Source organism: Manis javanica, chromosome 1, assembly GCF_040802235.1.
Source record: "Manis javanica isolate MJ-LG chromosome 1, MJ_LKY, whole genome shotgun sequence".
Taxonomy (NCBI): domain Eukaryota; kingdom Metazoa; phylum Chordata; class Mammalia; order Pholidota; family Manidae; genus Manis; species Manis javanica.
In genome coordinates, this window is record NC_133156.1 from 96,129,351 (window position 1) to 96,153,003 (window position 23,653).

The window sequence follows — 23,653 nt, forward strand, 5'->3', positions numbered from 1 at the left end:
GGTTACTAGGAAAGATATTACTCTCTGCTTTATGTGAAATAAGAGTAAATATGCTGATCTTAAGTCAGGTGGAGATGTTTTTAGAACTAACTAGTGATTATAAAGTATTTGCTTAATGAGGTAAGCAATAGTCCAGCCTGTTTGGGTTCTAAGAAGGAGTTAGAACAATGGAAACAAATGACTCCTAGTCCTAAAATTATAGGACAAAATTACCAAATATTTTACCCATAACATTATTGTAGAGATTTTCAGTTTTCCTGCATCTTCTACCTGTTAGAGGTTGAATGCATGTTATCATGAACTGGATTGTGCAACACTGGTTACAGCACCATACTAGAATCTTTTAAGTAATCTAGTGAATTGAAGATATGACAAAGATATGTTTAATAGAATAGATATATAAACTGAACCTCTTGTAAAACCTTGCCTATTGAAATAATTGACTTTTTCCTCAGGTAAAAGATGCCTGCTTTCTGCAGCATATGTGGACAGCCACAAGTGGGAAGCAAGAGAAAAAGAACATTGTCACCTTGGTAGGTACCTGTTGGACTATTTTATGTGTTATCTTCAGTCACTCCATATGTTTATCATCATATATGATGTATATATGAAATGAAATGATGTTTTTATGATGATCCCACTCAGCTACATTTTAATTCTCAAAAAGAATTAGACTGTTGTTTCATACCTGATAGAATCATTTTTGCTGTTCTGCAGGTTTCTATTTCATTTGTGCCCTGATGATTAGTCTCCATAAATTAATGCAAACAATTCTTTTATTTGTTTTTGTCCACTTTTATCATATAGTTAGTTTACCATGCAGCGTGTCTCTGTTTTACATTATCTACAGAGAAAAATGTATTTTATATTTTCATCCTTTTTTATTGTTATTTCTTAACTTGTGAACTTCGGGGATCTTTTTGACTCTTCTGTTTTTCATTACCATGCGGTGGATGGATTTGAAAGCAGCATTATAATCTCATATATGCCATTTAGGGAAAATAGTTGGCTAACATCTTCTCAGGCAGTAGGCTCGTAATTATCCTTCCATTTTCTGTTCCCTATATCACATCACAAACATAGCACCACTCTTTTATAAAACAAGGCCTTAAAAAAAAATCGTTGGCCCTATGAGGACTTTGTGAAATGTATGTACTTCATATATGTAAAGTATATATAACATCATCAGGATATTGATAAAGTCAGACAATTGGTGATAGTTTTATGGGACTGATGTATTTTTTAAATATAATTCCAGTTACCATCTAATATTTTCCCCCATATTTATTTCTCTGCATTTTTTGACTTATGTTAAAGAATAAAGTCCCCCATGTTTATGTTTTCTCATGTCTGTCTTTGTGTGTGTGTTTGGAGGCAGGGGTGGGGATGTGGAGGATGGTCAAAAAACTCATTTTCTCCCTTGATAATGTGATTACAAAAACTAAATCAGAGGTGGTTTTTGAGTCCAGGAATGGGTGTATGGGCAGGGGCCAGCCAAAGCAGGGCTGAGGAGATCTGAAGATGAGCAACCACTTGCTTGGACTGAAATGTAGAATCACTGTGAACAACAGTTAGAAATGCAAATGGATACAGATGTGGGACTGGCGAAGTCAAATACCAGCAGTGGCGTTATCATAAGTGACATGGTTTTATTCCCAAAATGGTAAACAGCTCTCAGTAAAGTTCTGAATGAGTCGAAGTGCTATCTTTTTCAATTTACATGCTAGTTCATTTATGGAAAATTCAACTTATTTTTAAAACTGAGCCCAAAAAAGTACTTTGTGTTTATATGTTAAATAGTTAAGTAGTTTATATGTTAAATAAACAGGTGTTATTTTTTTTTTTTTTTAGTAGTGTGAATGTCTGCCATGTCATAGATGGCATGGTATCTGGGCAAATGTTTTCACTTTTTATTAGGAAATAATTTTAAACTTATAAAAAATTTGATACCCTTTGCCCAGATTCACTTGTCATCATTTTGACCCATTTGTTTTTGCTTTCTCATTCTCTATCTGTACATACATTTTTAAAAAACCATTTGAGAGTTTGTTGATATGTTTTAGCCCTTTAAGCTGAGTGCTTTGTGTGTGTTACCTGACGTGTTAAGAAGCAGTGCCTTTTTTACATGGAATATTCTTCTTTATGGGTTTATCTGATATTTCCTCATGATTAAATTCAAGATATGCTCCTCCTACCAGAATATTATCAGTGACACTGTGTTCTCCTCAGGGTATCTTCTCATCTGGAGGCACCTGATGTCCATCTGCCTTCTCTGGAGATGCTTTGACTACCCTGTCAGTTGTCTGATTTCCCCACTGAAGAGTTAATATTTTTCTCCCTTGTGACTCATAGACAATCTGTAGGGAGATATATTTCAGTATCATGCAAATGTCCTGCTGCTTCTCATACGTTTCCCCCTAGATGTAGCATCCATTTAGCTTATTGCCTGCATCAGTCTTGACTATGATGGTTACAAAATGTTTTCCCACCCCATTAATATATCCACATTTACTAATGTATTCTATCAATATTTTATACAGTATTCTATCAATATTCTATCATAAGCAAGAGCTCTCCCCTCCCTTTTTTTCTTTATCTATTTATCCATTTATATGTCAGAATAGTCTTACAGATTGTGGATTCCTCTTTTTTTTTTCTTTTAATGATTCATTACTATCCTTAATTATTTTGGTGGCCAAATTGTCTCAGATTTGGTTAGTAGAAGCCCTTTCAAGCTGGCTCCCAATGCTCCATCTTATGCATTCCTTGTTGTAGCCCTGGAATCAACTGCTTCTCCAAAGAGCTCTGGTTCCTATAAGTAGAGAATAGTATTAGAAACCAAGATCTGTGTACTAAGTGTCCTCTTGTTACAGTGGAGTTTTTGCTGCTTTGCCCGTTCAGTGGACAGAGCTAGAAAGAATATGTATGCCAAACATAAATATATTGTACATACGTGCATATAATCTTACATGTATATATTTTACAAATAATGAGTTCATATTGAAACCTCTAATTCTAATTCATCCCCACAGGGCTCTTCCTTGCCACCCTTTATCCATATTTGTATCTCCCTTCCGTACTGAAAACTCTGGCTCCCAACAGGAACAATGTTTTGATGTGTTGGACAGTCTCAGCATTGCAGGTTATCTAATTTTCCTCACTTCTGCGCACTAAGTGCCAGTAATGCCCTGCAGTCATTGTGATAGTCGCCAAAAATAACCCTGTATATTCTAAAATGTTCTCTAGGGCCACCAGCACTCCTTTGACCACTAGAACCACTATTACAGTAATAAAACCAACAGGGATTGAATTAATTATATTGAAAAGCTTGTTCTGATGTGCTATATATGAATTACAAGAAAAGTGATATGTAAGTACAGAGAAGAGAATGAATAATTTCAGGAAAGCTATTGTTAACACTTTCCTAGGAATGTAGGAAAAATTAGGAATGGAGAACATTGTATTTGATTTGGAAACAAATCTAAGGGAACATTACAGATTTCTGAATAAGCAGAAGCTGTTCACCAAAGAATAAGCATAATAATATGCAATGAGTAAATATCACATGAAGGTAATTATCTTCTCTCTAAAATTAGTGTACTTGGAAAAGCAGTACCAGTTACCATTTACTGAAAACTGCCTTCCTCCAATATCCTATGTACATCCTGAATCCTTCTCCAGTCAGAACTGATTTTTCCTTGCCCTATATTCTTACAGCACTCTCTACCTCTCTTGTAGTGTGATGTCGTGAAGAGTCTGTACTTGGGGGCAGACATGGGTGTGAACCCCACTCTGTCACTTTCAGAAACTGTCACTTTAACCTCGTTTCTGTACCTGTAAATTAGGGATGTTGCTAATGCTTCCTGCAGATAATCCGCTGTCATGCAGTAAAGTGCTCCAGAAATATGTGGGATGAATGAGTCTCTGCCCCCTTGAGTTCACCCCTATATAGAATGTTAGGATGTGAGGTAAGCTTTCCAACTCAAACTGTTTAGAAGAAAAAGGTGCCGTTTGAGACAGTATTTTTTTTTTACTGTAAAGTTGAATGTAACAGAACTTTAGCCCACATGTGGTAATACCGCATGTTTTCCCTAACTCTGGATTGTGTGTGATATGGGCCCCTGAGAATTGAGTGAGGCCCCGCCTTTGGTTAGGCGGAGCGCCCGGAGCTGCAGCTCGCAGACCGGGCAGTAGGTGGCAGTGCGGCTTCCGCGGAGACCGCCGCGGAGCCGTTGCAGACCGGTGTCTGGGCGCCGGCCTGTCCGCCCCCAACCCCACCTTGTGCGCTCGTGCGCGTAGGTCTACCCTTAGCATGTGGAGCGCTGTGATTGGGCGCCATGGCCTGGTGCGGGCTTGCTGATTAGCGGAGGGAGGAGGGCGCTATGAGAGATTTCCTCCGCGAGCCTCCATTGGAGGGCGTGGGGTGGAGACTGCGAGGGAAGGTCCCGGCTATTGGTGTGGGGCTTCCATCGGCTCAAGCGATTGCGCCGGATCGGCGTGGAGCTATGGTGCCTCCCTTCTTCAGTCTCAGTGGTTTTCTGTTAGAACCTAGACGGAGGGCGAGTGGAGATCTGACCCGCTTCCAGTGTGAGGGTAATTAATTACTATGGAGGTCTTGTTTTAACACCGGGAGTGCTATTTAGCGCGTAGTACCTACACTGCCGTTTCGGGATTGAGCACGCCATGAATGCAGCTCAGGTCCTCTGACATATGAGTCAAAAGGCAGCCGTGGTTCACTGCTAGTTCTGCGCCAAGGACTTCACACATGCCATCCCGTTTAATGTTCACACAGCCGGCTAAGACAGGCAGCTATTTCCCCTTATGGATGAGCAAAGACGGCGTTCTCAGTGTTTGCCGTAGTACCTGCATGCAGTTCTACCCTAGTGCCTGCCCATGCGTTGATACACAGTGGATTTATTTAGTTTTAAAAAAATACTTTTTGATTGCAGTGTAAAATATACTGAAAAGTGCACAAATCATAATGTAAAGACAGATGACCTATCACAAAGTGAACAAACCTGTATAAGAAACAGAACATTCCTACCACTCCAGAAGCCCTTATTGTGGCTCCCGTTCCCATTTTCAAAGGTAACCATTGTGCTGACTTCTAACACCACAGGTTAAATTCTTTAAATGTTTTATAATGGCAAATGTAAAACTTAATGCAAAAATATAGTGAATGGTATGAAGAATCCCCTTTACCCATCAGCTGGCTTCAGTAATTACCATCTCATGGTCAATCTTTACTTCATCTCTGCTTCTACTCATCCCCCCATCCTGATCCTTTGGATTATTTCAAGGCAATTCCTAGATAGTATATCATTTCACCCATAAATACTTAAATATATACCTTTAAAAGATAAGGATATTTTTAATACCATTATCAGACCTAAAATATTAATAATTGTTTAAATATGAAATATCCAGTCAGTGTTCAAGTTTCCCTCAGAAATTTGAAATTTACTTTCAGAAGTGTTTTTTTCATTGTTTGATTGAATCAGAATACATATAAGGTCTATAAATGCAATTGTATGGTTATATATTCCCCTTCTCTTGCCTCTTCTTAAATCTTTTTTATAAAAATAGAAGTAGGAAGAATAGTATAATGAACCCCTATGTACTGTCACCAGCTTTGACAGTTATCAATCCCCTGCCATTCTTGTTGCATCAATCCCCTTCCTTTCTTACGAGATTCCTTTTTTTTTTTTTGAGAAGGCATCTCTCATATTTATTGATCAAATGGTTGTTAACAACAATAAAATTCTGTATAGGGGACTCAATGCACAGTCATTAATCAACCCCAAGCCTATATCTCAACAGTCTCCAATCTTCTGAAGCATAACAAACAAGTTCTTACATGGTGAATAGTGCAAGGGCAGTCATATCACAGAAACTTTCAGTTTTGATCACACATCATGAACTATAAACAATCAAGTCAGATATGATTATTCGTTTGATTTTTATACTTGATTTATATGTGAATCCCACATTTCTCCCTTATTATTATTATTATTATTTTAATAAAATGCTGAAGTGGTAGGTAGATGCAAGATAAAGGTAGAAAACATTATTTAGTGCTTTAAGAGGGCAAATGTAGATGATCAGGTCTGTGCCTATAGACTAAGTATTAATCCAAGCTAGACAAGGGCAACAAAACATCCACGGATGCAGAAGATTTCTCTCAAAACAAGGGGGGTGAGGTTCTAAGCCTCCCCTCTGTTGGTCCCCAATTTCTCTCCTGATGGCCCCCCTGCTACTGTGCCTGTCTTAGGTTGTTCCTCCCTTGAGGAATCTTACCAGTCTTTGGCTAACCAGTCAACGAGATTACTTTTTAACAAAGCCTAGTCATCAGATGATCTCATGTGTATATTTTGATAAGCATCTCTAAAAGATAAAGTTTTCTTAAAAAAACACTGTAATACCATTCTCATATCTAAGTATTAGTAATTCCTTACTTAGCATCATTAAATATTCCATCAATGTTCACATTGCCTCAAATGTTTTAAAAGTTTCTTTTTAATTTGCAGTTTGTTAAAATGGTATCCAGATAAGGTCCATACATTATATAAATGTGTTGAATTTTCTCTCACGTATCTTTTAATCGATAGGATTCTCTCTCTTTCTTATAATTTATTTGTGGGGAAAAAATAGGCCTTTTGGAGTTATCCACATTCTGGGCTTACTGTTTTTATCCTTACTGTGGTGTTTGACATGTTTGTTCTTCTACCTTCCATCTGTCCTATAAAAATGGCAAGTAGAGAAGGAGACTTGATCAGATTCAGGATTTTTGTTTTTTGTTTTTTGTTTTGGCATGAATACTTTATAGGAAGTGTTATTTACTTTTTTCAGGAGTCACACAGTATTTGGCTGACTGTCCGTCTGTGATTTTAATGGCCATTGCTTAGATCCATTATTTCATTAATGGATGAAGTTGCTATTTTAATTCTACCATTTCTTCCTCATTTATTACTCCAGAAATTTCTGTAAAAGAATCTCCTTTCCAAGGTTTTAAGCAGCAGTATGAGAAATCTGATTACCTTTTTAAAAGCTGCATGCTGCTAGTTGCAGAATGGATTGTGGAGGGAGCAAAAATAGAAGTGGAGGAAGCAATTAGAAGTCAACTGCAAAAATGTTAGGAGGATACATATAATAAACTGTCATGAAGATGGGGAACGTTGAGAGGTTGATGTTACCTTCTGGAAAGAGCACTCATGAGTTAGTCTTCAAAGGTAATATCCATGTCACTTTAAAATTTGTACTCCTTCTCACTCATATTCAGTAAATATATTTTGAGCACCTTAAATAAAAAGTTTCCTTTCCTCAACAGTCTAGTTACCCCAAGATATAGTTTGTATGGAAGAGCCAGTTTTCAAAATAATGAGTAGATGCTCTACCATCCTCCCAAGATGATCAATGAGGGTTTTTTTGTTTTTGTTTTTAGTATTATGAACTCATGGATTTAAGCATGCCTGGCATTTTAATCCATTGCAGTTGCTATTTTTATTGAAAGGAACTTAGTTTTCCAACTGGACGTTATAGAGCCCTGGGAGTTCTTGGACTTTCCAACTCAAGTCAGAAGATGTCAGTTTTAGACTGTTTCTGTACTGGGTTTCCCTTTGGTTAACATGAACACTGAAGCAAAGCATTGTCTCTGCAATTCCTCCACCAGCTGTGCAGATCTGTTGGAGAGGGATAGGATGAAAGTTACCAGCATTAGCCAGGTAGCAGCAGCAGAATTACAAACTAGGGTCCACAGCGAATAGGACTCAGGAGAAAACCATTTTGGGAAAGCGGGTAGGGTGCCAGTAGGAGGGCAGGCCTGATGGGGAAGCTCCCTGGGTACGAGGAGAGGAAGTTTGCTTGAATCACCCTGCTAGGAGTAAAAAGTCCAAGTGGCTTGAACTTCATGAATTGAATTCCCAAGCCCTGCTGAATTAAATACTGTATTTCTGATTTTTCAGTTTATAAGTAATCGTAAAGTAAGGGATGCCTTTTGGTGTTGGTTACTATCATGTTTTTGTTTTTGTTTCTAAGAACTCCCTTTCTGAATCCAAAGAGAATTGTATTGTTACATTTGCATTGAGGTTGAAACTGACAACTATGGTCATCTCTTAATGACACTTCTACTTAGCTGAGGTTTACTTTTGCTGTGTCATTTCATCTATGGAGGCCTTTGGCTTGTTGAAATCATTTTTCAAATCCTGCTCTTAAAGCCTGATGGAGATTTTCTGAAACCTGCCTTCTCAACTTTTGTCAGTTCTGTATTTCCATCCTGTGACATCTATTCATTTACTAGGTTGCATATTTACCATCTGCTGGAAGTTCTAGAGACGGGACGACTTGAGCACATCCTCCTCCCTTAGTAATTTTCTTAGTATGTGTATACAGAGCTTGCCTTCATAGTGTTCCTTTATTGGAACTCTAGTTGACCCTTGAACAATATGGGTTTGAACTGTGTGGATCCACCTTTATGCAGATTATTTTCAACAAATAAATTGGAAAATTTTTTGGAGATTTATGGCAATTTGAAAAACATTTTCCTTAACTTACTTTATTGTAAGAATACAGTATATAATACCTATACATACAAAATATGTGTTAATCAACTATTTATGTTATGGGTAAGCCTTCCAGTCAACAGTAGGCTATTGGTAGTCTTTGTGGAGTCACAAGTTACATGAAGATTTTTGACTGTGGGGTGGGGGTTGGTGCCTCTGATCCATGTGTTGTTCAAGAGTCAGCTGTATTTGTTTTAAAGCTTCTGGTAGCAGAGACAAATAGGTAGAAGGAAATCTAAATATTCAACTAGTTCCTAGGTTAGTTTTTCCAAATTCCTTCTATTTCTATATATGTTCTGTGTCATCTGTCCTTATTTTTCTTCTTAAATGTGGGAAACAAAAACAGTTTCAACCCTAGTTTTCCAGATCCCTTGTAGGAAGCACAGTAATAACTATATCTAGCTCTTTATTACATAAATTAGATAAGGTATATAGATGGCCCTAAGCCCAGAGAGACCTTAGTGTTGACTGAACGTGTAACAGTTAAGTGCAGTTACATATACAAATCATGAAAAACTGAAACTATCTAATAATTTCTCACCTGCAGCTCCTAGGATTTAGTAGATCTGTCTTTTCTTCAGTGACCTTCCTTATCACAGCTTTGAACTAGAGACCACCCTCTTATTTACAGAGGTTTCTTTCCCAGAATATCTCTACTATAAGATTTTGTGATCATTAAGGAGATTATCATTTTCTTTCTGAGAATTTTATATAATTTGAAGCTGCGTTACTTTGGTGCACACCAAAAGGCATTAAGAGGTACAAACTTCCAGTTATAAAATAATTAAGTCATGGGTATGCAATGTACAGCATAGGGAATATAGTCAATAATACTGTAATAACATTATATGGTGACAGATGGCAACTAGACCTAGTGTGGTGAGCATTTAATAATGTATAAAAATATCCAGTCACTATCTTGTACCCCTGAAACTAATATAATGTTATATGTCATTTATAATTCAATACAAATTTTAAAGAATAAAAATAAAAATATCTTAATTTTTCCCTTAATCTTAGAAGTTAGTTTTGTTAGGTATGTGATTCTGTGTTGATAGTATTTATGCTCAATGTACTATTCTGTCTTCTGTTGTTCCTTTTGAGAAGATACTTCTTGTTGTAGTTGCTCTTCCTTGTAAGTACTGTTTTACTTCTGGCTCCGTTTAAAGTACTCTTATCCTTCATTTTCATTGTAATGTGTCATGATGTGGTTTTAATTTTACTTAACTGACTTAGATTCTGTGTGTTTCCTGAATCTGAAAACATATCTTTTATCAGTTCCAAAAAATACTTAACTATTATCTCACTGTATCATTCTCCCCTATTCTCTTTATTAAGTTCTCTTAGACATTAAATGTATTTTAGACCTTACTATTCTGCTTTCTGTATCTCTTAATTCCTTTTCTATACTCTTCATCTTTATCTTTGCTAAATTCTGCGCATAGGCATACCTCAGAGATACTCAGATTGTGTGTTCAGTTCCAGACTATTGCAATAAAATCAATATTGCCATAAAGTGAATCAAATGAATTTTTTTTGTTTCCCCGTGCATATAAAAGTTATGATTATACTATACTATAGTCTGTTAAGTGCGCGGTAGTGTTGTGTCTAAAAAAAAGTACATACTTTAATTGAAAAAAAATGCTGTCATCTGAGTTTTCACCAAGTCGTAATCACTGATCACATATCACCATGACAAATGTAATAATAATGGTGAAGCGTGAAATATTGGGCAAATCACCAAAATGTGACAGAGAGACATGTGTGAATAAATGCTATTGGAAAAATGGCACCAATTAACTTACCGATGCAGGGTTGTGACAAACATTTAATTTATAAAAGAGGACAGAATCTGAAGTACAGTAAAGCAAAACACAATAAAATGAGGTATGCCTATAAATTCAAGTGTGCCTGTAAATTCTATTTCATCTTGCAGTTCACTCATTCTCATCTCACCTTTGTCTAACCTGTTCTTTAACTTATTTATTAGGTTTTTTCTCTACAACTTTGTTGATGTATTCTTTACATACAATAAGCTGCACATTCTTAAAATGTTCAATTTGGTAACTTGACATGTACCTGTGTATATGTCCATGCACACATCACTACAATCAGGACACTAAGGCTATCTGTCATCCCCCTCCCCCAGAGTTTTCTCCTACTTTGTAATCATTTCTTCCTCTTTCTGCCTACCCTCCCAGATTCCCAGGCAACCACTCATACACTGTTACCATAGATCGGTTTGCATTTTCTAGAATTTTATATGATAAAATCAGCTCTTGAAGCCATTTTATAAGGAATTCTCAGGTTGGTATATCTTGTATAACATAAGAAGTCTGCATTAGGGCTTCAGAGGTGTGAGGGCTGACCTTGCGGTTTAGAATCGTAAGGGGACAACATCCTAGGTGTTTATGTTATTTTCCAGTTCACCGTTTGTAGCCTGGATGGTCCTGGCTTTACCTGAGGATCTCTGAACCAGCTTCTCATTTTATAAAAGCCGTGGTTCTATCCTCTGTCCCCTGTAAATTATTAAAACCAGAGTTCTGTGTCACTGGAGGCCTGCAGATACTCTCAGGTGACTGCTACCCTTACTACTCCCTTAAACACTCAAGGTTTATGCTCCCAATTTGCCTTTGGCCTTGACACTTACTTCACCTTCTTGAGAATTCAGTCATATATTTGAGTTATTAAAGTTTTATTTAGGTATTTTTTTTAGTAGTAGGGGAGATTTTTTAAAGGATGTTTAGTCAACCTTATTCCAGAAATGGAATTCAGTTTAATATCTTTAAGCTTAGGAGCAACATTCAAGACTTCCTCTGTGTTTCATCCATGGTAGCACTCAAATATAACTCAAATCACTAGTGCCTGTGAGGCTGCGTTGCAGTCTCCTTGGGCTTTTGTTTAAAAATTTGTATTTCCCTGGTCTCACCTCAAAAATAAGAATTAGAATTGTCCTCTGGGTGTAAAGCCTAGGAATCTGAAGTTCTAAAGTTTTAAAGTCCTTAGGTGGTTCAAATCCTCAGCCAGGTTTGTGAGCCATTGTGCTCTGATACTTGAAATAGTGCCATTTGCTCAGTAAAATCTTTTATGTCCTTCAATCGTCAGTGGTATTGTTTTCTTCAAACAAGAGCATTTTTATACTAGTATGCATTTCATTTTCTGGACATACCTCTACACTGTACAGCTGTAAGTTTTGTTCAGTGATGAATTCAAGTTTCAGGTCCATTTTCCCATATGGTGTTTGTTGACCTCAGCCATCGCTGCAGTGTGTATGCCAGAGGAGCTGAATGATAGGCAAGAAAGTGTTTTCTTTGGTACATCCCTCTGAGGAAAAAACTAGGCATCTGCTCGTCCCTCACTGAAACATGAAGTGTGATTTTGATGTTAAAGCCCACAGTCCAGAAGCCTGTGGTGCTGGCCCTCTGCAGACCAGCACCTGCCCCAGCTCTCCTGGCCATCCCTGCTCTGTGCGGTTTTCTGCCTCATTCATCACACCAGTGCTATCATGTGAGGTGATTGGTCTCATATTATATTTAGCAGCAAACCTTTCTCTGACTTGTAATATGCAAATGTTATTAATCAGATGCTGGCTTTGCAGCTGTTGTCTTTTTTCAGACCCCAGCTGATTTCACTAGACTGAAGATGTCTTCGTGTGAAGGATTAAAATGGAATCTTGAGTTACTACACTATTAAAGCCAGCTCAGTGCAAAGTTTAGACATTGTGTACTATGTGAAACCCGTGAGGAAATGGTGGCCATTTCAATGAGGCCAGTAGATACTGAGCCTGCTTTTTTTTTTTTTAACTAAAATTTAAATTTTGAGTAAAAGGAGGCAATTTTTTCTGTGGTCTATCATCTCAGCACAAGAGCCTTGTTTATGAAGTTATTGTAAAGATGTGGTATCATGAGAGTGCTGTTTGATGCTGTTTTCTGAGCAAACAGATTTAACCATATCATTTTGCTTTAATGTAAAGAGGTTTTAGGGACTCGTGTATGTGTTTTAACATGCTTTAGTCACCTGGTTCCAATCCCTTTAAGATGGCCTTAAGAAGAGTCATACCAGGTTGTAGAGGCTTTGCGAACCGTCTCCCCTAGTAGCTACTGAGTCACCGCGAGCATTGCGCCGGGGAGAGGAAAAAGGAAAAGTGTGGTCAGGATGCACAGTAATCAGCTAATTACCTTTGTCTCCTTTTTACTTGGTCTCCTTTCTTACACAGGGAGTAAAACACACCTGGAAGTCCAGTTACTTCTTTTTCTTCCTCCCGCCCTTCCTTTTCTCTCTCTCCCTTCCTGATGTGAGTGGGTCAGGAAGCATGAATCCGCGAGGCCGTGGAGTAATGAACCTAACACTCTTAAGGTTGCATGAATCACACGGCTCATTTTGCAGTTTCCTTTCACAGGACACTCAGGGGGGATTAAGCATATCTAAAAATTACACATACCATGGATCAATACATTTCATACCAGTCACAATGGATGGTTCGAGTCTAAACTGTCCCAAACAGCCTCTCGTCTGTCCCAAGTGAAAACCATGCAGTGGAGACAGTTCCAGTGGAGTGGTGAGTCGGTGACGGAGCAGGAGCACACGTCTGTGGTCCGACGTCAGGGACCTGGAGAACGAGCTTGCCACAGGGGTTCTGTGTCCAGTCGCTCATATAGTCCAGTCCATCCATTCGGGGATCGAAGATAAGAGGGACAGTCCACATGTGGCATCCAGCTCGGGCATTCACCGGAGCGCCTGACGTATGGAGTTACCTGGTTTGGGCGTTCACTGGCAGGCTTTTTAGGGTGGGTATGTTTACAGAGGCAGTCGGTGCGAAAGCAGGCAAGCCTGATGTAAGCAACTTCTTATTGGAGACCTGACATAACAACTCCATGAAGGATGCACACACATCACTTCCTTTCTTCCTTTTATCCATTTCTTTACATATTTTTTGAGTGTCTTTTTATAGAACTGTTTTAAGCCCTTGCCTGCATGGATTTTACTTCTAGGTATAAAAAACAGAAAACAAATAGACCAGCTTATTTAAGCATTTGTAGGTCATAGAAAGTATTTTGGATTTTATTCCAAAGATGATAGGAAGCTATTGGCTGGTTGAGAAAAGAAAGTGACAGACAGGATCTGATTTACTTTCTAAAAGGTTCATTCAGACCATTTTGCGGAGCCTTAACTGTCAGGGTGGGAGCAGTAGTGAAGGTGACCAGTCAGGTGAGAGGTTACCAGTGGTACTGGTATCACAGATCAATATATAGGAATATAGAGTTGTATTTAAATTTCAAATCTAGAGTCTATAGGATTTGCTGACAGTTGGTTACAGAGTGTGAAAAAGAATGAGATCAAGGATAACACCTAGGTTTTTGACCTAAATAAGCCAGCAAATGAAGGAGCCATTTACTGACATGGGAAAGGCATGGGGAAAAGCAGGTTTGGAGTGGAAGACTAGAGAATTGAGAGGACATGTAATGTTTAGGTACCTGTTAGACACCAAAATGGGGATGGCACCCATGCAGTTGGAAATCCAAGTCTGGAGTTACAGGCAGAAAGAAGTCAGGGTAGGCATATATGTGTGGAGTCAATAATCTGCAGATGATGATTAAAACTGTGGGGAAGAGAGAATATCACCCAGAAGCTGAGCAGATGGTGAAGAGAAGAATTTACCACTCAGACCTAGGGCACTCCAGCATTTAGAAGTGAAGAAGAGGAGATCCTGCAAAGGAACCCAAGAAAGAGAGAAAAAAAGAGTATTTCATGGAGAAGAGAATGGTCAACTATATTAAATACTATATGAGGGGTCAAGGAAGAGGAAGATGAAGATCTAACCACTGGATTTAACAATGAGGAGGTGGTCTTTGGTTTTAATGGAGTGATGAGAACCAAAATCCAGTTTGAGTGAGTTCACAAGAGAATGGAACTAAACAAGTAGTAGCAGTTGGACCTGGATGACTCTTCTGAGGAGTCTTGCTGTTGAAAGGAGCAGAGCAAAGGGGATGGAGTTGGAGGAGATAAGAGGTCAAGGGAGGTCTTTGTCATTTTTGTTTAATAAAGTTCATCCTTTGTCAAAATTAAATAAATAGAAGGCAGAGTATATGGGCACAGATGCTGGCAGACCTAATTGTAGGAGAATAAAGTTCTCTTTTGATTGCTTATATTTTATTCTCAGGAAAATAAGACACAAAATCATGAGCTGAGAGTGATGGAAGAAGGGGAGGGAGCATATTGAAGTTTGAGAAGTAATGAGAAGATGTGAAATAATTATTTTGAAGAGTGTTTTGCCTCATATTCATATCTTTTTAGACACTGAGATAACAGTGTAATCTCAGGAATACCAAGTATTCATATGGATGTTCTGCTAAAAGCAACCAGAATAGGAATAGTTCAGGCCAAAAATCATTAAGCATAGCCAGAGTGCACTCTGATTTGTTCAGGGAATTTATAAAAGTCATTTGATAAATTCCAACTTTTAAAGTTTTTGAATAGCTAATATATTTATCAAGTTCAAAATGCAAAAGGAATAAATGTGTAGGCAATAGATAGAGTCTCCTTTCCTTGGCCTCCCTACCATCTAATGCCTTTACTTGGAGTCTGTCAGTAATAACATTTTCTTGGGTCTCTTTCCAGAGATACTTTATTTATCCATTTTTTAAGAACTAAATAACTGTTAGGATTTTTAAAAATAATCCTTATTCTAGTTAAATTAATCATTTAAAAATGTTATTTATATTCCTTTGTCCTCTTTAATTTATACAAAAATAATTTCTAAAAAGAACAAGAAAGAGTTTGTTTTAATACTGACTTCATAATGTTGTCAGCCATCTGGCAGGATTGTATCTGTTAGATTTTTCTTAAGAATTATGTATATTTAACAAGATTCTTTTTCCTTCTTTGTCTTCACAGCTGATCTAGCATCTTTAATGGATAAAACATATGAGAGAAAGTTGCCTGTTAGTTCTTTAACAATATCACGGGTAAGAAAACTTAAATATATATATATTTTCAAAGAGGGGGAAGAAAGCAAAAAAGTCTCCTTGCATAGATGAGGCTGTGCAAATAAGGACTGTCTTTCATAGGAAATATATTTCCAAAGTATTGTATGCTTTATAGTTCCTGTTTTACAGTAAAATAGCAAATCTCTTTGACTGAAATTAAAAGATGATAAATTTCCAGACTCCAGTGTCAGTGATTACTGTTGTGTCTGATTTATTTTCATTTTCCAGGATGTGATATTCTGCTATATAATACCATGATTTGTTTTTATGTTTCTATACCCTTCAAAGTAATAGAATTCACTTGTTAACATTGGAAGAAATTTTGATAGCTCAGAAATTCTAAGAAAGAATAAATATTAATGGACTCATAGTTTTCAGACAGGAGGGAAACTGAAAGACCACTGGCTCATCCCTCTCATCATGGATACAATCTCTGTATGCCATAACACCTGATGTTTGTTTAGGTGGAACTTCAGAGTTTAAAGTGCTTTGTCATGTACACTTTCTCATTGACGCCTCATACTCTTCAGTGCAGGTGCCTTTATTCTGTTTATGCAGATGGAGCAACCAGGTTGCAGAGGGGCTGTGCCGTCTGTTCATGCCACACAGCATACAGTCAGAAGAGCTAGTTCTCAACTTCAGGTCTTATGTTTGAACCACATTTTATCTGCCCCCTTAATAAGATTTCTAAATCAAACCCATAAGTTATAGGCATTTTTAGAAAGTCTTCCCCTATTTACTCTTCTCTCCCTCTTCATGAGGTTTTTTTTTTTTTAATTTAGGTATCATTAATCTACAATTACATGAAGAACATTATGTTTACTAGGCTCCCCCCTTCACCAAGTCCCCCCCACAAACCCCATTACAGTCACTGTCCATCAGCATAGTAAGATGCTGCAGAATCCCTACTCGTCTTCTCTGTGTTGCACAGCCCTCCCTGTGCCCCGCCCCCCCACACTATACATGCTAATTGTGATGCCCCCTTTCCTTTTTTCTCACCCTTATCCCTCCCTTTCCACCCGTCCTCCCCAGTCCCTTTCCCTTTGGTAACTATTATTCCATTCTTGGGTTCTGTGCTTCTGCTGCTGTTTTGTTTCTTCAGTTTTCTTTTGTTCTTATACTCCACATATGAGTGAAATCATTTGGTACTTGTCTTTCTTCGCCTGGCTTATTTCACTGAGCATAATACCCTCTAGCTCCATCCATGGTGTTGCGAATGGTAGGATTTGTTTTTTTCTTATGGCTGAGTAATATTCCATTGTGTATATGTACCACATCTTCTTTATCCATTCATCTACTGATGGACATTTAGGTTGCTTCCATATCTTGGCTATTGTAAATAGTGCAGCGATAAACATAGGGGTGCATCTGTCTTTTTCAAACTGGAGTGCTGCATTCTTGGGGTAAATTCCTAGAAGTGGAATTCCTTGGTCAAATGGTATTTCTATTTTGAGCATTTTGAGGAACCTCCATACTGCTTTCCACAATGGTTGACCTAATGTACATTCCCACCAGCTGTGTAGGAGGGTTCCCCTTTCTCCACAACCTCACCAACATTTGTTGTTGTTTGTCTTTTGGATGGTAGCCATCCTTACTGGTGTGAGATGATATCTCATTGTGGTTTTAATATGCATTTCTCTGATGACAAGCAATGTGGAGCATCTTTTCATGTGTCTGTTGGCCATCTGAATTTCTTCTTTAGAGAACTGTCTATTCAGCTCCTCTGCCCATTTTTTAACTGGATTATTTGCTTTTTGTTTGTTGAGGTGTATGAGCTCTTTATATATTTTGGATGTCAACCCTTTATTGGATCTGTCATTTATGAATATATTCTCCCATACTGTAGGATACCTTTTCTATTGATGGTGTCCTTTGCTGTACTGAAGCTTTTCAGCTTGATATAGTCCCATTTGTTCATTTTCAACTTGTTTCCCTTGTCCGGGGAGATATGTTCAAGAAGAGGTCACTCATGTTTATGTCTAAGAGATTTTTGCCTATGTTTTTCTCTAAGAGTTTTATGGTTTCATGACTTACATTCAAGTCTTTGATCCATTTCCAATTTACTTTTGTGTATGGGGTTAGACAGTGATCCAGTTTCATTCTCTTACATGTAACTGTCCAGTTTTGCCAGCACCATCTGTTGAAGAGACTGTCATTTCCCCATTGTATGTCCATGGCCCCTTTATTGAATATTAGTTGACCATATATGTTTGGGTTAATGTTTGGAGTCTCTATTCTGTTCCATTGGTCTGTGGCTCTGTTCTTGTGCCAGTACCAAATTGTCTTGATTACTGTGGCTTTGTAGTAGAGCTTGAAGTTGGGGAGTGAGATCCCCCCTCCCACTTTATTCTTCCTTCTCAGGATTGCTTTCGGTATTCGGGGTCTTTGGTGTTTCCATATGAATTTTTGAACTATTTGTTCCACTTCATTGAAGAATGCTGTTGGTAGTTTGATAGGGATTGCATCGAATCTGTATATTGCTTTGGACAGGATGGCCATTTTGACAATATTAATTCTTCCTAGCCAGGAGCATGGGATGAGTTTACATTTGTTAGTGACCTCTTTAATTTCTCTTAAGAGTGTCTTATAGTTTTCAGAATATAGGTCTTTCACTTCCTTGGTTAGGTTTATTCCTAGGTATTTTATTCTTTTTGATGCTATTGTGAATGGAATTGTCTTCCTGATTTCTCTTTCTATTAGTTCATCATTAGTGTATAGGAAAGGAACAGATTTCTGGTATTAATTTTGTATCCTGCAACTTTGCTGAATTCAGATATTAGCTCTAGTAGTTTTGGAGTGGAGTCTTTAGGGTTTTTTATGTACAATATTATGTCATCTGCAAATAGTGAGAGTTTGGCTTCTTCTTTACCAATCTGGATGCCTTGTATTTCTTTGTTTTGTCTGATTACCGTAGCCAGGACCTCCAGTACTATGTTGAATAACAGTGGGGAGAGTGGGCATGCCTGTCTTGTTCCCGATCTCAGAGGAAAAGCTTTCAGGTTCTCGCTGTTAAGTATGATGTTGGTTCATGAGTTTTTAATTATATTCAGAACATGCATTTTTTCCTACTCTGTCCATTTTGCCTTAGTCTCTTCTTTAGGGTAGAATCCATTCTTGGAATAGTCTTTCCTGTTTGTTTCTTTGAGAGTTAAGGAACATACTCAGGGATTTTATTGTCCAAAGGAAGACTTTGTTGGTAGAAGAATCACGGTTTGACCAGTCTGTAGCAGCACCCAAATCAGAGTAGGGAAAAGGTTACAAGCCTGCATTCTCTGAATTCAGATTTTTATCTCTTTGGCCATACTTTATAGAGTCTTCATCCTTTCAGCTATGTGTTCCCATAGGAACTTGGAACATGTAGAAAATATCAAGATTTAAAGATAAAGGGAAATATTGATGACTAATTTTAAATATAGTAACAGGAGCTTTCTCTTGTTCTAAGTAAGGTTCATATTTGGTTTTCAAGTAGTTTTTCTAACCAAGGTTTTTCTACGTACAGAAAATGAGAAGTCACTGTATATTCTTTGTTTGTATTACCATAAAAAGATTTCAAGGATGGAGGCACACCGTGTGAACTCTGTTCCAATAAAATGGGTGTTTTGTCATTTTTTAACGTCAATGTGAATTAGGCCCAATACATGGCATAATTTGTATTCAACTGAAGATTTCTTTTTCTTTCTTTTAGTTTGTGGACAACATTTCATCTCGAGAAGAGATAGACCATGCAGAGTATTATCTTTATAAGTGAGTTTTCCATTTCATTTATGTATATATGTATTCTCTTATTTCACATCCCTTTTAAAGTTTATGATTTGGAGGTCTTTCCATATCAGTACAGAGAGAACTGCCTCATTTTTTATAATTGCATCATATTCCATATTATGAATATATTACCTAAACCAGCTCCCTCTGTAGGATGTTTAGGTTGTTTGCGCTGTCTTTTTGTATTATATACAATGCAATAACTAACAACCTCATATATAAGTGAGTTTGCACCTAATTCTCATAAGTATATACATTTGTCATTTCAACAGCTGTTGCCAAATTGCTTTCCATTGAGGTTTCACCAGTTTATATTCCCACCAGCAGTGTATGAGAGAGGCCTGTTTTTAACAGTTTAGCCAACAGAGGTATTTTCACACTTTGGATTTTTTGTCAGTCTGGTAGGAGAAAAATTATGTATCTATCTCTTCTTCCTTTTTAAATTCAAATGGTAATGCATTCTATATATACACACTATTTGGCACCTGTTTTCAGTTAGTACTACATTTTAAAACTTTCTGCATTACCACATTTACTTCATTCATTCTCACAGTTGTGAACAATCTCACTGTTAACTACAGACACACTTACCCACATGTACAAAGTTATATGGTTAGTACAGCACCATCAATAGTACAAATGACTAGAATATCTAAAGCTCATTAAATAAGGGACTGGTCAAATAAATTATGATTTATTCTTATACTTGATTTCTTATCTCTCGAATATCAAAATGGTACCTTATAGCTTTTTATTGTGATTTTAAAAATCTGATTAATGATTTGTTCCAGTTTTTAGATTATAAAAATAGATTGAAATCTAAAATGTTTCCAGTAGGCATTGCATTAGAATATCCCATTTGATCTTAGTTTGTTTTGATTGTATTTCAGTTATTTCCATCTGGGTACATTTTTTTCATTTCTTTTTTTTTAATTAATTTTATTTGGGTATCATTAATCTACAATTACATGAAGGACATTATGTTTACTAGGCACCCCCCTTCACCAAGTCCCCCCCACAAACCCCATTACAGTCACTGTCCATCAGCGTAGTAAGATGCTGCAGAATCCCTACTCGTCTTCTCTGTGTTGCACAGCCCTCCCCGTGCCCCCCCCCCCCACACTATACATGTTAATCGTAATGCCCCCTTTCTTTTTCCCGCCCTTATCCCTCCCTTCCCACCCATCCTCCCCAGTCCCTTTTCCTTTGGTAACTGTTAGTCCATTCTTGGGTTGTGTGCTTCTGCTGCTGTTTTGTTCATCTGGGTACATTTTTTAAACCTTGCTTTATATCAGTGAAAATTTATTCAATTTTCTTTTATGTGATTTTGCAAAGTAGTGATGAGGCTTTTTTTTTTTCTTTCTGAATTGGGTAAATTCTACCACCTTTTTGGCATTTTTTGTTCAAATTTAAATCTCAAATAGATTAGATTCCACACTTTAAGAAACATTTATTTTAAATCTAAGATTGCCTTTAATGATGTCTTAAGTTTAAACCCTAGCTCCTGAAGTCATAATTGTAAGTGCACTCCTGCCCTTCACTAAGATAAATATAAATGGGTCCCTTGAGATAAGCCCTCCCTTGATTAGTGGTTCTTTGGCACTGCAGGCTCCTTTGATAGTTAGCTGTGCCTGTGGTGAAAGGTGTATTTGGGCTAGCGTCATCTAGTTCTCATTCTCTTGCTTTGTTTATGACAAACTGCAGAAAATAGTTCTAATTTCTAAATAGAAATCATTTCTTAGAATTCTATCCTGTGGGACACAGAGTCATAGTCTTGGAAGAAATATATCCCAAATTTACAAGTACTTCTGTGCATATATTTCAGTAATTCAATATTCAATAAGTATTTGCTGAGCACCTCTTGCATGCCTGGTTCTGTCCAAGTACTGGGTATGTAATGGTAAATAAGTAAGGCACTGTCTCTTTCATTGTATATTAAAGTTTAACTGAGGAATTTAAGTCCTACCTTCAAGACCTTACATGACTCTTCCAAAAGTTTCACAAAATTTCTGTTTCCTGTTTCCATATAGATCATACAGAGGACTCTTGTCCATCTTAAATCTGAACCACTGTTTAATTTGATTTCCCATCCTTTGTGCAATCAAAACTAATGTTGTAATATTGTATGTCAATTACACTTCATTAATCTAAATGTTCTGTGTTCTGTGTTCTAACTGTGAGACATCACTTTTTTATCTGTTTTCTTTCTCCTCCCTTCCATTGCCCAGAAAATTGACTTTCTTTTTCTCAGCTTTTTTATTTTAAAGAAATAAACATTTTGTGTCTTCACAAGGTTACTATTACATATGTATGAGACTAGTTATAATTCCATTAAGGTGTAGATAAGATGTAGTTAATGAAGTTTGGCTAGGTTCATTTATTAGCTAAATGTCTTACTTCTGCTTTCCAGCCTTAGGGAACATACAAAACATAGTTACTTATCCTGCAGCAAAATTAAAAGTTGCAAGTTATGAACTCTTGCATTAACTGAAATAAATTGAAATCAGGTATGTTAATCCTGAAGATACCAAGGGCCTATGGTATTTCCAAGGGTTAGGTTTTCAGCATGCAATGGCTACAGTGCCCAACATCCCTACATGGGATGCCTTTAGACATCTGAGTAAACTTAACAATCACAGGTCTAGGATGAGGAAATATAGAAGCAATTTCTTAATCCTAGACAAGGAACAGCTTCTTGATGGCCTGCCTCAAGGATTTCTCACTGCCCAGGCAGTACCATCTCTGAGGGCAAGGCTTGCAGTAGAACTTCTGGCTGTCATTGGCTCAACTCTTCCCCTGCCTCAGCCTGTAGAGACCAGGTTCTACAAGCAGAGTATAGCTGCCACATCCTTTCATCTTCTAGTGATCAAATCTCTCTAGTGATTATATAAAGAGTATTAGAGCTAAAGACCAGTGGAGGGAGAGTTGAGCCCTGCCATGACATCAGGTGCACAAGGAAGCAGGTCCACATTACAGCAGTTCAGGATACTGTTGGCAAATGGCAGCTTGTTATCATCCTGTCATCCCAGGAGAAAATTTAAGCCTTTGACTCTCCCAAACTACACAGGTTTAAAGTTGAGGGGCTTCAACATTAAGGGGTCTTTTAAGGAGAATTAGAAAGGCTCCTACTGAGACAGCAAGAGGGAGAACCAATATCCTAACATCCCTTTTGGGCTGTGGGCTAGTCTTTGAGGTGTGCAACGCTATGCTTAACTTCTACCCAGCCCATCTATAAATAAAAATGAGGACATCAAGGAAAGGGAAATGAGGCTTTAAACAAAAGAATAATGTGAACTAAAGATGATTGAGGCAGTTAATACAAGAAACTACGTAGGTGTTTACGTAGATTTAAAAAGTCTCTGATAACACTACACATCTAAAGGGAAAATAAAGCAAGAGTAGAAATGAGTAAAACAGTAAAAAGGCCAAACTGAAGTAAAATAAAACATGAAAGCCAAGAAACAAGAAAACAAAGCATTCAAGGAACTGTTTGGCTGAAACAAAATAAAGAAAACATCATGGAAATAAAAGAATAAAAAAATAAGTAAAATTTTAAAATAGAAGGTGATAAGAGAGATCCATTCCAGAAACTTCATATAATATGTATAGATATGGCTGGGAAGGTGGGAAAATCGTCATAGGCAAGCTGTTGCATAGAAGCTCTCGGCAGAGGTAACCTCCTTTGTGAGTGGTTTTCAGGCTGTCTTCCAAGAGGCTCTTCAGGTGGTTCCTCACAGGGGCCTTGGGGGATGGGCTGGGGAGGAATAGTCTGTGAGGGACCCACCGGGCCACGCTACCACCAGCCCTCTGCTTCTGCTGCTGCTTCAGCCAAAAAAGCTGTGCCTCTGGCTGCAGAGAATTCAAAGGAGTCTTTGAACTTAGATGAGAGTAAAATTATTTTACCATTCACTAACCTCTCAATAATTAGCATTTCCTTCGGCTGTGAATATAGGCAATAGATCACAGTATTATTTAGCAACGTCTGTGTCTGTCTCACTAATAAAAATCATTGACTATTCATATATCATTATATTTGTTGTAAATAGCTTGATAAGTTATCACTGCTTAGAAATTATATTTGTAATTAAATAACTGCTAGCTAGTGTTGTTGCATGCATTGTTAAAGAAGTACATGTTACCATATCACAAGGTTTTTCAATATTTTGATAATTGTTTTTCACTTCATTGATTTTCCATGTGTTCCTATATGCTTTTATTTTATGCACTTGAAATATTATTCTGAGAAGGGGACCATAGGCTTAATCAGACTGCCAGAGTTCCTGCCACAAAAAAGTTGTTAAGAACCTTGCTGTGAGATCACATTTGAATAAAAGGTCTTTTGCTTCC

The 23,653-nt window shown here is 37.5% G+C and overlaps 1 protein-coding gene across 12 annotated transcripts in view; it reads left to right on the plus strand.

Annotated features, from left to right (window-relative positions):
- The window catches only part of MRPS27 (mitochondrial ribosomal protein S27), a 137,218-nt gene that overhangs the window by 6,091 nt on the left and 107,474 nt on the right, over positions 1 to 23,653 (plus strand). For 11 of the 12 annotated variants that reach the window (XR_012130625.1, XM_037026161.2, XM_073235290.1 and 8 more), the window contains exons 2-4: positions 456 to 533; positions 15,453 to 15,523; positions 19,230 to 19,288. Coding sequence is in view for 10 of the 12 variants with exons in the window: in XM_037026161.2 (XP_036882056.2) it covers positions 456 to 533; positions 15,453 to 15,523; positions 19,230 to 19,288 (208 nt within the window). In the remaining 2 variants the exon portion in view is untranslated. Of the gene's footprint in view, positions 1 to 455; positions 534 to 15,451; positions 15,524 to 19,229; positions 19,289 to 23,653 lie in introns of those variants that run through there. The other variant, XM_073235283.1, reaches the window with a different exon arrangement.